The sequence below is a fragment of the Falco peregrinus genome, chromosome 5 (genome assembly GCF_023634155.1).
Source record: "Falco peregrinus isolate bFalPer1 chromosome 5, bFalPer1.pri, whole genome shotgun sequence".
Classification (NCBI taxonomy): Eukaryota; Metazoa; Chordata; class Aves; order Falconiformes; family Falconidae; genus Falco; species Falco peregrinus.
In genome coordinates, this window is record NC_073725.1 from 30,691,646 (window position 1) to 30,704,524 (window position 12,879).

The 12,879-nt window shown below is 42.9% G+C and overlaps 1 protein-coding gene across 2 annotated transcripts in view; it reads right to left on the minus strand.

Annotated features, from left to right (window-relative positions):
- Positions 1 to 12,879, minus strand: part of HECW1 (HECT, C2 and WW domain containing E3 ubiquitin protein ligase 1) — a 258,037-nt gene that overhangs the window by 193,246 nt on the left and 51,912 nt on the right. Inside the window, exon 2 of one of the 2 annotated variants that reach the window (XM_055806061.1) lies at positions 1,102 to 1,159. The exons of the other annotated variant lie outside the window; for it this stretch is intronic. Coding sequence (XP_055662036.1) covers positions 1,102 to 1,128 — 27 coding nt within the window. The 5' untranslated portion in view covers positions 1,129 to 1,159. The remainder of the gene's footprint in view (positions 1 to 1,101; positions 1,160 to 12,879) is intronic. 2 annotated transcript variants of the gene reach the window in all.

The window sequence follows — 12,879 nt, forward strand, 5'->3', positions numbered from 1 at the left end:
GAATACATTTGCAGCTACAGAGAGACGAAAGGAGGAGTGTTATTGGACACAGTCACGCAAATTCTCAGTTGACATCACCAAGTGGCTGCATGTATTTCTTCAGCACTTACAGCACTGCTTAACGTGCACAGGGGCTCCAAATACCCCCCCAAAAAACCCCGCCAGCGCCCCAGGCTCTCGCTGGCTACTGCAAAGTGCAAAGCTTAACTCAGAAAGGATACGTCCTCATGAAACTGGAAGAACACAATGACCTATTACATACATGGCTGTTCACTGAATTCTTACTCTTGACAGAATTAAAGTTATTTTTATGATTAGTAACAAAGAATAATGTAGAAGCAAACACACAAACAACAGCCCCAACCATAACAACATTTCGGTGAACAGAAATAACACTAGATAAGCTTTAATGCACATTCTGGCTCTCTTTGATAACGCATGACAGTTCAGAAGACTAAGCTGTGCAGGAAGATGCGTACAGCAGCAGTGTGTTATGCATGCACAAAATCTCACAGGTTCCCCTAGTAAGTGGTTAGTGGCAGTCATACATTCCTGCATCTCACACATTAGTGTCTACTGTGATGGCCGATTTGTGCATTGTGATGACTCAGAATTAATTCATAGTTAGAAGCTGCAGGTTTCAGAAAATGCCTTGTGAAGGTGAGCGGTTGATGCATTCTGTGCTTTGCCTACGCATGGATGCGTGCAACTGCAATGTTACAGTTGCCCGCTGCTCCCAGGACCTCCTTGCTATGATGTTATAATTACCATGTCCTGATTCAGTAAGAATTCTTGGGCAGGCCACACAAAACCAACACTGACATCAGATGGATGCTTAAAAGGTTACAAAAAAAAAAAACAACCCCCAAAAAACCCCCAACCAAAAACCAAAACATAAACAACAAATAGTCACTTCAAATGAAGCTTGATTAGATATGTTGTTGAAAAGGTGCTCAAATTACCTGAACCACTTTGATCTTAAACATGGACCGGGGGCAGCTGCAACCAGCTCTGAGCTTTGGCACATTCCATTATATGAATGGTAGTGAATTTATAATGGAATGGTATGAATGGTTTTTATAATCAGAAAAACACACTGACCTTAACACTACACAGGTGGAGCAGCATAATGACCCGCCAATTGTAAGCGCATCAATTCCTGGGGAAAAGGTCAATGAGGTTAACTCAGCATGTATCCCATAACCAACATAAGCGACATTTTAAAACATTGTTTTTTCCACCAAAACCTCCCTGTCTTTGCCAACATTTTATTGATTGATTTGTTTCACTGTTCCGTACTGAGTATATCTTACCCATGTTAACAGTGTACTACGTTATGTTCCAGCAGAGCTAGATGTTGTCACACACTTCAATGCTGCAATACAGGTGTTAAAAAAAGAAAAGAAAAGAAAAGCAAAAAAATGGCATTAACTACAACAAACTTTTCAGACTTTATAAGATTAAGCAGCATATTTTTTTAACTTAGGAAGAAAATGAAAGATAACAAAAGACACCATCAGTGGATCTTCAGCTTCATGGCAAAATCCTCACACTGAGTGAGCTTATAGGGTTTGCAGCCAACCAGCATTTCTGCTTCCCATCAATTTAGTGATAAACTTGGATATTCACAGGGACCAGCGACAAAGGAAGTAAATTTCAGTGTACCATACTGGAGTTGACCGTGTATCCAACATAGCCCAGACAGTCCATGATCAGACCGCAGAATACAATGAGCAAAATTCTGCTTCTCTACCTACCTCAACCACTTTTAAAAGAACCACTTGTCACAAAATCATACAGAGAGAAGGGATGAAAAAAAGAAACTTCAATCTTAATCAAGATGAGCTAATCAACAAGGACAAAAGTCTCTCCAAACATGCAATAATAAAACTTCAAATAAATAATAAACGAAAGTGAAAGACATCCACAATTCAACCACAACATCAATGTTTATGGCGTCTGTATTTCAACTAATTTCCTCCCCTTCTCTTCTGCGACCAGGGCACGCTGGTTTACAGCTTCTCCGCAGCACCAGCAGGGAAAGCACCTCAGCATCAAGACAGCCCAATGCCCCCAGCTCCTCATCCCACCCTAACACCCACCCCCGCCATCGGTTTCTGCTCTGTGCTCAACACAGTTGAGAAGGCAAGAAGAAAAGTCTTACAAACAACATGATCGAAACTACCACTACCATTGTCAATTCAAGAGCATCACAAAAATGGAGAACAGAACAAAGGCAAAAGGCAAGTAATGAATTTAGGGAGATCTGCTGCTGTTTAGAAAAGCTCAGCTAAAAAAAGACGTATAAAACAATACAATGTCATTTGATCATACCCCCCTGAGATTAAAAGGCTTTCAAAACAGATAATAGCTATGAAATTAAACAAAAGTACACATTGTTTGGTCAACTCCCTCCACCTTTCAGAAGTCACTAAATCTCATGGACGTAATCCGTTTTAGTTCCAAATTTACTGGCTGCCTAGAGTCTAGTGACTCTTTGCTTTTATTGAAAAAGCGTATTTATGGGGATATAAAGCAGGGTGATCTCAAAGTTGGGCAAAGAGCCACATCATCTTGAAAGACAATTTCAGAGAAGTTAATCCACACGCACTTTTTTCAGCTGTTAGGAGTGCACACAACAAGAAGTCTTCCAAACAAGCACCACTGTAAAACCACGTCTCACAACCACAGCCACCGTGAGTTTTGTTCAGTCACACAGAAGCTGGTTTTAGATTTAATAGCTTTGCCCACAGCAAAAAGTTATATACTACAGCATTCTCCTTAATGTCTCTGCTGTTAGTGATTTGGGATAAAAGTACAGGTCTCTCTCTAATCCAATTCTAATGTAGCTTTCATGGAAAGAAAGTTTCATTCTCCATAGGCAACGTAAAAAACCCACAGCTCCATTCCTACCTTCAAAGCCACCCACATCACACCACTAGGTTAGGCAGACCAGGGATGCTGCATGATCAAAGCAAAACTCTGGAACAAGGAAGAGCTTCCAGACACGCACCCCCTGCCGCCTCCTGCTGTGCTGAGTGTAGCTGCAGCAGACAGCGCAACCCCAAGGTGCTGCAAAAAAGTTTTCTCCCCCCTCCTCCCTCAAAGCACCTCAGCATTGCCGGCCTCAAGTCACTTCATTTGTGAACGGGAAGCAAAAATAAACAAATATAACTATCTACCTCAACTGCCTGTCTCGCACATCATGCAAAACCTATGCTAAGTCACAGGAAGCATTTTTTGCATGGCGATAGGATGCGTCGTGATACTTTCACCCATTCAATCCAGAAAGAGCAACGTCGCTCGGGTTTGACAGCAAGCCTGACAGAAGCCCCAGCTGCCATCAGCCTGGCCAGCCCCAGACACCCCACCAGGCAGCGCAGCTCCAGTGCCGCGCTGTGGCCGGGGCTCTGGCCACCCGCCGCGCATTCACACCCCTGCCCCGGGACGAGCGGCACGTGTGCCCATATGCGTTCAAACTTTCATAGCAATAGATAGGAAAAGCGCTATCTTACATCCAAATAGATTTACTCAGGGGTACATTTATGTTAAATGAAGTGCTTCAGAAATGTAATTGCAGTTGAAGTGCACTTCAGGTAAATTGGAGAGCCTGTGATCAGAAAGACTATCATCGCTCTGATGAACACCGTTTCCTGGATTTCTTTTTTGTCTGTCTCTGGTGACCTATGAACTCCCATCTTTACATGCAGATTGCACGTTTCCTGGCACTTTTATATGGTTTTCACATGGCACTCATACAGCATTTGCCCTCCCCTCCTAAGTCCGTGACTTCATCTGCCAGTTGCTAGCGCATGAAAAGTCTAAAAAGCACTTATTTCAATAAATGCATACACAAACACATCATCTCAAAGGCCAGGGAAATCAGTAGTATCGTGTTTTCAGCCTGTATGATAAAGAGGTGAGAGGAACACCTAAACACAGGAGCTTTGCTGTTTCTGTTGAGGGCTGAGTACCCATTCATTTTCTGGCTGGAAACAACAGAGGTTTTCCAACCAAATCAGCCCTGCATCCACAGAAGATGAGCAGTCTCTTCTGAGCTCTCTGTATGAGATTAGGGTGATCCAGGAGAAAAGTGAAAAGTAGGGAGCAGAGTCCACTTGGCAGTGGAGTTTTCCTAGCTTATTTCTCCTTCTGTAAACACTGGTGAATTCAAGTTGATTCAATTGATGTTTATTACCTCCCCGATTTCTGTTTTTATATATCTCACCTCTTCTAACATCATCTCTTTCACCACCCATCATTTAACGTGGAGGTTTCTGGTTTGCTGTCCAGCTCTGACAAGCCCAGCACGTGCCTTGAACCATCTCCCCTCAAGTTTCTTACCTCCTTTGTTTCTGCTACTACTTCATCTGCCCTGCTCCTCCTCCACCTTTCATTTCATTCCAGTTTGTCCCTCTCCCTCCAGAAGCCATTGCTGGTCTCTGCAGCAGACACCTGCCCCCGGCCCCATCCTGCCTGTTAGGTAGTGTCTGGGTACCTTCTGGGTTTTCTGCTTACCATACAAGTATATTACTATCATCTTCATGCATGCCATGCCATGCCCGGCCTGAAGTGATCCTGAGACACGTATCCTGCCAGTACCTGCCATCTTGCTTCAAATCCCTACTCAAAACCACTTTTTGCGGTAAATGTTCAGGAAATAAAATGATTTATTAGGAAATAAAAAAATAAAACCCTGATGATGGTAAAGCTGGCATGCAAACAGCTAAAATCAATGCCTGTTTTACATGTCTACATACGTGTGCGCGCACCTACTTGTATGTGACCACATCTCCACAGCACCCTTGCCTCCCGCTGCTGCCCACGCTTTCTGTACTGCGTGCTCTCAGCCCGGGAACTGCTCACTGCCTTGAGGTGGTTTGTGTAGTAACTAGCCCAACAGAACTCCAGTCATGATGTGCAGCGCTGGTTAATAACAGCTCAGTCTTTACAAGAAAGCCCATCTAAAGCTGAAAAAATATTTCATTCAGCGGTCGACAGCCTTTTTCCAGAGATAGCGACTACCGGGGCTCAGTATGCACAGGGGCCGATCTGGCACCACAGCCTGCTGCCAAATACTGAGCAACCACTTCAGACCGAGATGGAGCGCTGCACTCGGCCGTGCTAACAGAAGAGACAACAAGCTGCTCTGCCAATAAACAATTCTGTTGAGAAGAACAGAAAAGCAGGTATGTTCTTCCTGTGGATATGCTTTTCTGTTCCTCCGTCACTCCCTTCTTTGGCCACCACCAGCATCAGCCCCAATATGCTGTTAATTAACAGCTGCCTGCTGCATGGTTTAAGTATTATCTTTGCATTGAAGGAATCAAAATGACATTGAAGATATCAGAATGACTTCTTTTAACCTCCACAGATTGATATATGAAAGGTTTTTCAGTTTTTACAAAGATCGGAGGAAGAAAGGTAGTACTTGTTATTTATGCTACAAATGTTTGTTCCTTCTATCTCAACAAGTGAAAACAGGTAAAGACCTCCTGTATTTTTCAGTTTTGCTAGTTGCACCTGCTAGCTGCAGCCACTATTTTAACCACCTCACTACAGCAGGAAACATAAAATCCCTTAGAATAAATGTTCAGTTCTGTGATTGCAAGTCAAATACTAACAAATTCTCGTGTGTAAATTAGCTAAATATCTCACAAACCAGTAAACAAATTAGACATTTTCTTTTCCCTTCAGTAGACAAAAAAACCCACGACTATAATGTCATTAGAAAAATAATTAATATGTTAATTGAGGATTTTAATTGCCCAGAGACAAACCTCAGTTGCCTTGAAATCTGGCTCAAAATCAGAGTTACATCTGTTGTGGAAAACACTCCAGCTTTTTCAAGTAAAGGCACAAAATCTGTACATATTAATGTAAAATGAAACCTCTCATTGTTTTATGCCAAAGGCAAATTAAAGAGACATCAACATCGTCTTGCCATTTTCAGGTGAGATCTTCCATTTCCTAATCTGCAAACCTATTGCATTGTTGTCAACTTGCAGCCCAGTCTTCAAAGGCATCAGATAGCAATATTAACAACAAATAGCTGACATGAATTATAAATGTGACATTATAAATGATATTATTTGAGGACTGGACTAGGTGATCTTTATAGGTCACTTCTAATTCAAACCTTTATGTGATTAAATGCTGATATATGAAGATGAAGTTCAGAAGCTAGGTCCTGAACCAAGACCCCCCATGAGGGAAGGAGACGTATGAGCACAGAACAAACCCCATGGTTTCTGTCCCCAACAAGGTGACATCTCAAACACATGCCCACTAAGACCTCATGATGAACAGAGACAGAAAAGAAAATGAGACAGTGTTCACTACCATAGTAAGCTGTAGTCTCAGGCCAGACCCCAACGGTTCACCACGGTTTCTATGGGCATTACAAAAAGGAGTTTTAACAGGAGGCAGGCAGGATGACACCACATTTCCTTTGCCGGACAAGCAGGAAGGGCAGCAAGGAAGAGCCCTGAAAATTAACTGGAAGGGGGACAAGCCTTCCAGGATGTTGGCCATGATGGCTGACCAACAATGGTGCTGAACTTTTGGTGTGGAAGGAAAGATGGTCGGAAGGGTATCCACAGGTCACTAATTCCTCTGAAGATGAGCCGCTGTTTGAAATATTCTGCAGAAACAGGAGAAACAAAGCAAAACGGGGGCAGAGAGAGAAAATACAGTCAGAAGAACATGTTCTGTAGTTAGAGGATGCTTCCAGCAGTACTGTGGATAGATATAAAGTGAGGCATGTCCACTCCCACAAAGGATATTGCAATAACTGAGGCCCCAGGGAATGAAACACCAGACAATGAGCTTCTCCTGCAGAGCCCATCTCAACCATTCAGTGTATTCCCAGCCACTCCCTACCCTCAACAGACACATCAAGTTATGAAAGAGCACCGAATTCTTCTTGTTTTGACAAGCCTCTGGGAAACATGGCTTTCCAGCAAGCTCTCCTTCCTCCTCTGGATTTCATCAGGCTGTTCACCAAACTTCTTGGCTATGTATGTAACACTACAGCTACTGACAGCACACAATGAAAACTAAAGCAAATTGGTACTATTGCCACCAGTAGGAAAGGTCTCAGAGTTGACGTTTCTACAACACCAGCATCAGTTATCCCTTTCTCGTATATGGTGAAACAACGCATATGTCTGTTTCTACCTAACATTTTGGTTAGAGGTGGTATTTTCCAGGAGAAGTGTCCATAGGTAATTTTGATTACTTGTTCCACTTTTTCTTACAAAGTGAATTTCATGCTGATGACAGGCATTGGCTGTTCGCTGGGCACAAAAGAATTCTGCAAGTTCTAGGCCAGTTGCAGGAGCAGCAGCTTCCAAACTCCTCCTAGAGCTCTGCCACTCAGCACCGGCCCAAGTTGAAAACATTTTGCCTGATGAGGTGGAACTGTGTACACCACCACAGCTTCAGATGGAGTAATTTCTCATTGCTCCACTGCCCGCAATATACTATAATAAACTGGTTAAAGGAACTGGCTTCAAGTCTTCAGTCTCTCCCTGACAATTGTGATTTTCCTAGTGATGTAGATACTTGGCAGAACACTGACTTAAGTAGAAAAACAGTTTAACACAGTCCATCAGCCACTTGTGAAATAAACTTGGATCTGAACAGCATTTCTGAAGGATCACTGGAATTCTAACATCTGCAGATGAGTTAATGCTTACCAAATGAAATTTACTGCTGAACGAGCTGTAAATGTTAAGCACAAGGAAACCAGACCTATCTCCTAAAGAAACAGGCATGAGTGAAAAGTCAGCATTTGCATCCCTTATCTTGTCTCTATAACCCTGTACTCGCAAATGCAATTTCAGGGTCTATCTAGAAGCATCCTTTTGCTAGAGCAGAAAGAGATGAGGGAATAAAGAAGACATGAGCAAACAGCACATGTGATAGTCACACAGTAAAGTATTACGGAATTTTGTATTCAAGCAAATGTTAAAGCTATTAGACCTACAGTGGGAAAAGGTACAAGACAGAAAACTTCATTTAGCACTGCCTAAATGCCATTACTCCCCTCTCACTGCAACCAACCACTAAAGCCTGTGTCTGCAAAGCAGCATGCTTCAAGTATAACAAATTGCTGCTGGACCTCTCCGGGGCTGGCAATCTCCTCAACTTATCCAATGAATTGTGACACAGAAACATCCAACTATATTAGCAGCGCTGGCAGCATCTTCCCCCAGTTGCTCAGTGCAATGATCAGCATCTGCAAACTGCAGCTTACATTTAATTGGGGGTGGGGTGGTGGCGGAGGAAAGATGAAATAAAAAGCAAGCAGTAAGCCCAGCAATAACAAGCTTCTATTGTAAATTATAAACATCAGACCCGTTTACTCTTACCTTACCCTATAAAAGGGGCAGTAGATTAATTTAAAAAGAAAATCAAACCAAGGTCTTACACTTCCATAAGTGCGACAGCAGATTTTCTTTTTTCCCTTCTTTTAAGAACTGAAATTAAGCGACTAAAACTCTCCTCAGAAAAATAAAGCTATGAGTAAGAGAATGTTTCTATCTCTGCCTTCCATACTGGACTAAGAACAAGGGTCAAGTCAAAATAACTTCTGAGTATAAACTCTTCCAAAACAGCAGTTATTTACATTTCATCATTTCTATAACCCTGAGAACTTAAAGGATGGTCTCACCCAAAAATGTAAGCAAACATTGTAACGATTTTTTTTTTTTTTTTTTTTCCTGAGGAACAGATTGATTTCCTCTTCTGCTTTCGCTGGACCTGTTTAAGATCACCTCTATTTATAAAACACCTGCAGTACCATGAGGAAGCCAGTAAGATTTTTCTTACAAACTTTTAGTTCATATGACCCCTGCAGGCTACAGGTTCTTCAAGTTTGCCAAGGTCCCTGAACCAACTGCAGCTGGCCTCAGGATTTCTACAGTATCCATTTCTGTCTCTTTGTGGATGCCAGTCTTACAGCAATCTAAAGAACGCATGAAAAGCAAGAAAAAATAAAAAGCATCTTTTCAGAGAGAAAAATTACGTAACCAGTAAGGAAGAGAAGAACATCTTGCCAGCTCCTAAACACCACCACTGTCAGGTAGAACTACTACTCCAGATGAAAAAGTTCCCCTTAAGAATAAAGGATAATTAAGTGTTGAACTTGAAATTAATTTTGCATACATGTTTCCAGTGTCCAGTGATTGCTGTCCTAAAGAAATCTCCCTTGTACAATTACTTTGGTATTTTCTGTCATTGCTTCTCTGCCTAGTTTGATCAAAAAAGGCATGTGTACTTACACGCACAACTTCTTCCTGATCATGCCCCGGTTCTCTACATTCGGTGCTTACACAGGATCCAAAGACTCATTTTGCTGGTGCAATACATTCTCTCTGCTTGCCTCACCTTATGCTTCTATTCATTCCACCTCCGTTGCATGAACATGATTTCAGAAACGCAAGTTTAAAAGCCCTGTTAAACAACCTACTTATTTATAGTATTGTTCTATTACCTTGAAGATGAGATTACTCCACTACCACACACACACAAAAAATAGTATCTGGGCAACAAATAAGCCATCATATGGTATTTGTCTCTTTGTCAAGATTTGACTATGTTTATAACCCACGTAGTACTATTACAATATTTTTACTGGATGTCATAGGCATACAACACTACTTTGGCTTATTCGTATTGAAGACAATGTATGAACAATCATCTTATTTAAACAATCTGATTTAAAAAACTCCAGTATACTCATTCCTGGGTTAATCTAGCAGCTAAGATAAAGTATTGGCATTCCATCTCATGCCAAGATTTCACACCACAGAGTCATCTGTCTTGAAAGAACATCAATTAGTGCTGGATTTGGCTGGGATAGAGTTAATTTTCTTCACAGTAGCTAGTGTGGGCCTGTGTTTTGGATTTTTGCTAGAAACAGTGCTGAGAAATGGGTGTTCTTAGTGCTGAGCAGCGCTTGCACAGCACCAAGGGCTGTTCTGCCTCTCACCACACCCCACAGCGAGCAGGCGGGGGGGTGCAAGGAGTCGGGAGGGGACACAGCCAGGACAGCTGACCCCAGCTGACCCAAGGGATAGCCCATACCATATGATGTCATGCTCAGCGTATAAAGCTGGGGAAAGAAGAACAGGGGGACATTCAGAGTGATGTCATTTCTCTTCCCAAGTAACAGTGCCATATGATGGAGCTCTGTGCTCCTGGGGATGGCTGAGCACCTGCCTGCCGATGGGAAGGGGTGAATTTTGCTTTGCTTGTGCACGCGGGCTTTTGCTTTACCTATTAAACTGTCCTTATCTCAGCCTGTTGTGGTTTAACCCCAGACAGCAACGGAGCCCCGCACAGCCGCTTGCTCACTCCCCCACAGCAGGATGGAAGAGAAAACTGGATGAGTAAAAGTCAGAAAACTCGTGGGTTGTGATAAAGTCAGTTACAGTTCACAGGTGAGTAAAGCAGAAGCTGCACAAGCAAGCAAAGCAAACCAAGGCATTCATTCACCCCTTCCCATGGGCAGGCAGGTGCTCAGCCATCCCTAGGAAAGCCGGGCTGCATCGTGCATCACCATCACTTGGTAAGACAAAACACTAAGTCCAAATGCCCTCCCTTCCTCCTTCTTCTCCCAGCTTTATATGCCAAGCACAACGTCATATGGGACGGGATATCCCTGGGGTCAGCTGTCCCGCCTGTGTCCCCTCCCGACTCCTTGTCCCCCCCACAGCCTGCTCGCTGTGGGGTGGGGTGAGAGGCAGAACACCCTTGGCTCTGTGTAAGCGCTGCTCAGCAGTAAGGAAAACACCCCTGTATTGCCAACACTGTTTCCAGCACAAACCCAAAACACTGCCCATACTAGCTACTATTAAAAAGATTAACTCTATCCCAGTCAAATACAGCACAGTGATAAAAAATTAAAAATCAGATTCACAATTCTTATTCCTTTGATTCCTTTGAGCAGTTAATCCCCTCTTTCTTAATATAACTCTTTGCACAGGATGATTTCCTTGCTTTGGTGTATTCTTCTATCCTTTTGGTATTCCTTAGCTGTCCTAAAACAAATGCTTTGGTACAGTAAGAGTGGTCTTCCCTCTTCTGACATTAAGAAACCCTGAAACTGCATACGGTTGATCCGAAGGCACAGTTGGCACTGCCTTCCAGTAACAGAAAATGAAATTACGCTGCTGTCCTGTGTGGGCTAGTCAGAGTCTAATCACCAGATTAATTAAAACTAGAACACTAGCTCCGCCTCTCAAGACCATGGCGTTGTCTGACCACAGCCAGAGGATGCTACAGGCCGCTCCCGTGGCCTGCGACAGGAGACTGCGCTGGTGCTACGTTAGTCTCAGCTTGGCCTCACCACTTAGGACACAGCACGGAATCCTCGAAGATCACAGCCAATTGATGTGGATCCATTAAGGGACAGATAACACCAGTGGGAACAGGGGATGGCAGATGGCACTACAGTGGGCTCTCTTACAAGCCTAGCTCTTGTAGCAGCCACTGTGCAGAGAGGGAGCATGGAGGGATGGGGCAGGACATGAAAAACTCCATCCAAATCCCCATCCACCAGACTGGCTGGAGCACTAAGCTGCAGAAGAAGCCGAGTATGAAAGTGATGCAATATCCATTTTAAATCAGGAGACTGGGTTTTTTTGCCCCCTCTCCCTCCAGCACTGCACTTCAAGCCTGGCCACTCGACTTGACATGAGACATCAGGCATGCTTGTTGAATGTCATGCAGCATGTCAAGATCCCATTCCCCAGGGCCACAACGGCTAGCGGCTATTATTACTCTTAAAGTGCATGTTATTGTCTCAGGGGGGTTGAACTGAAGTGGCTGTCTCCTGGAAATAGTCCATCTCCTCATTAGCACAGCCAGCGCTCAAGCAGTGTGGAGCGGAAGAGCTTGAAAAAGAAGAGGGGCTTAGGGCAGTCCTATCTCTTGCTTCTTACACAGCCCAGCCTGTTCCTTCACATTACACATGCACCGAATTTGTGCTGATGACAGTTCTACCTGCTGTACCAGCCCCTTATCTCCAACATGCATGTTTCACCTGATGGCATGTGATTGCTACAGCTACACAGGTTTGCGGTGAGAACAGCCTCTGCAGAGGTGGATATTTTTAATGTATATTACATCATTATAAATAGACTTGAGAGCTAAATCCTGGAACCAGCCCATGGTATTAATTCTAATTTAGTTCAGGCCCGATTCCAAATGGGTGACTATGCATGCAAACATTCGTCTGAGTGTACAATTGGCTGTTAGGAATACAAAATTATTTCTTGTGCTCATGCATGCATCATTTACACGCACTAATTTAGATAAAGTAATTCTCTAGCACAATTCCTGTGATCAGATTTAACTCAAAGACTGCTGTTAAAAAAAATATAATCACAGTAGTATATTCTTTAGCTGCATAAAAAGGAAGCAACTGAGAAATTCATTGCTGTTTCTATAACTAGAAAAACCTTCAGTACAGAGCTATTATTTTTCAGCTGGCTGCTGGTTTTTTTCCTTCCCCAAAACCCTTAGTTAGTTTCCCCTCCACAATTTAATTTCTATTAATATGTATTCTAGATTGTGGCATATAAGCATAAACATCCATTAAAAATAATCAGCAGGATGTGAATACTGTTGAGTACTGGATCTTCTGGCAGGTGGATCTGGGTTTCATGCTTTTATGCACAAAAAATAAAACTTCTCAGAAACCAATACTTGGCTTCTGAGTTTTGAAGTGAAATACCAAGCAATTGAACAGTGAATCACAAGTGACCTATGAATCATAATCTAAGAAAGATCTAACTTGTAGTTTAAGGAAATCAAGAAAAGGAGGTTAGGCAAATTGTGCTGATAAACAAGCAAAGTGGAATTATTTCT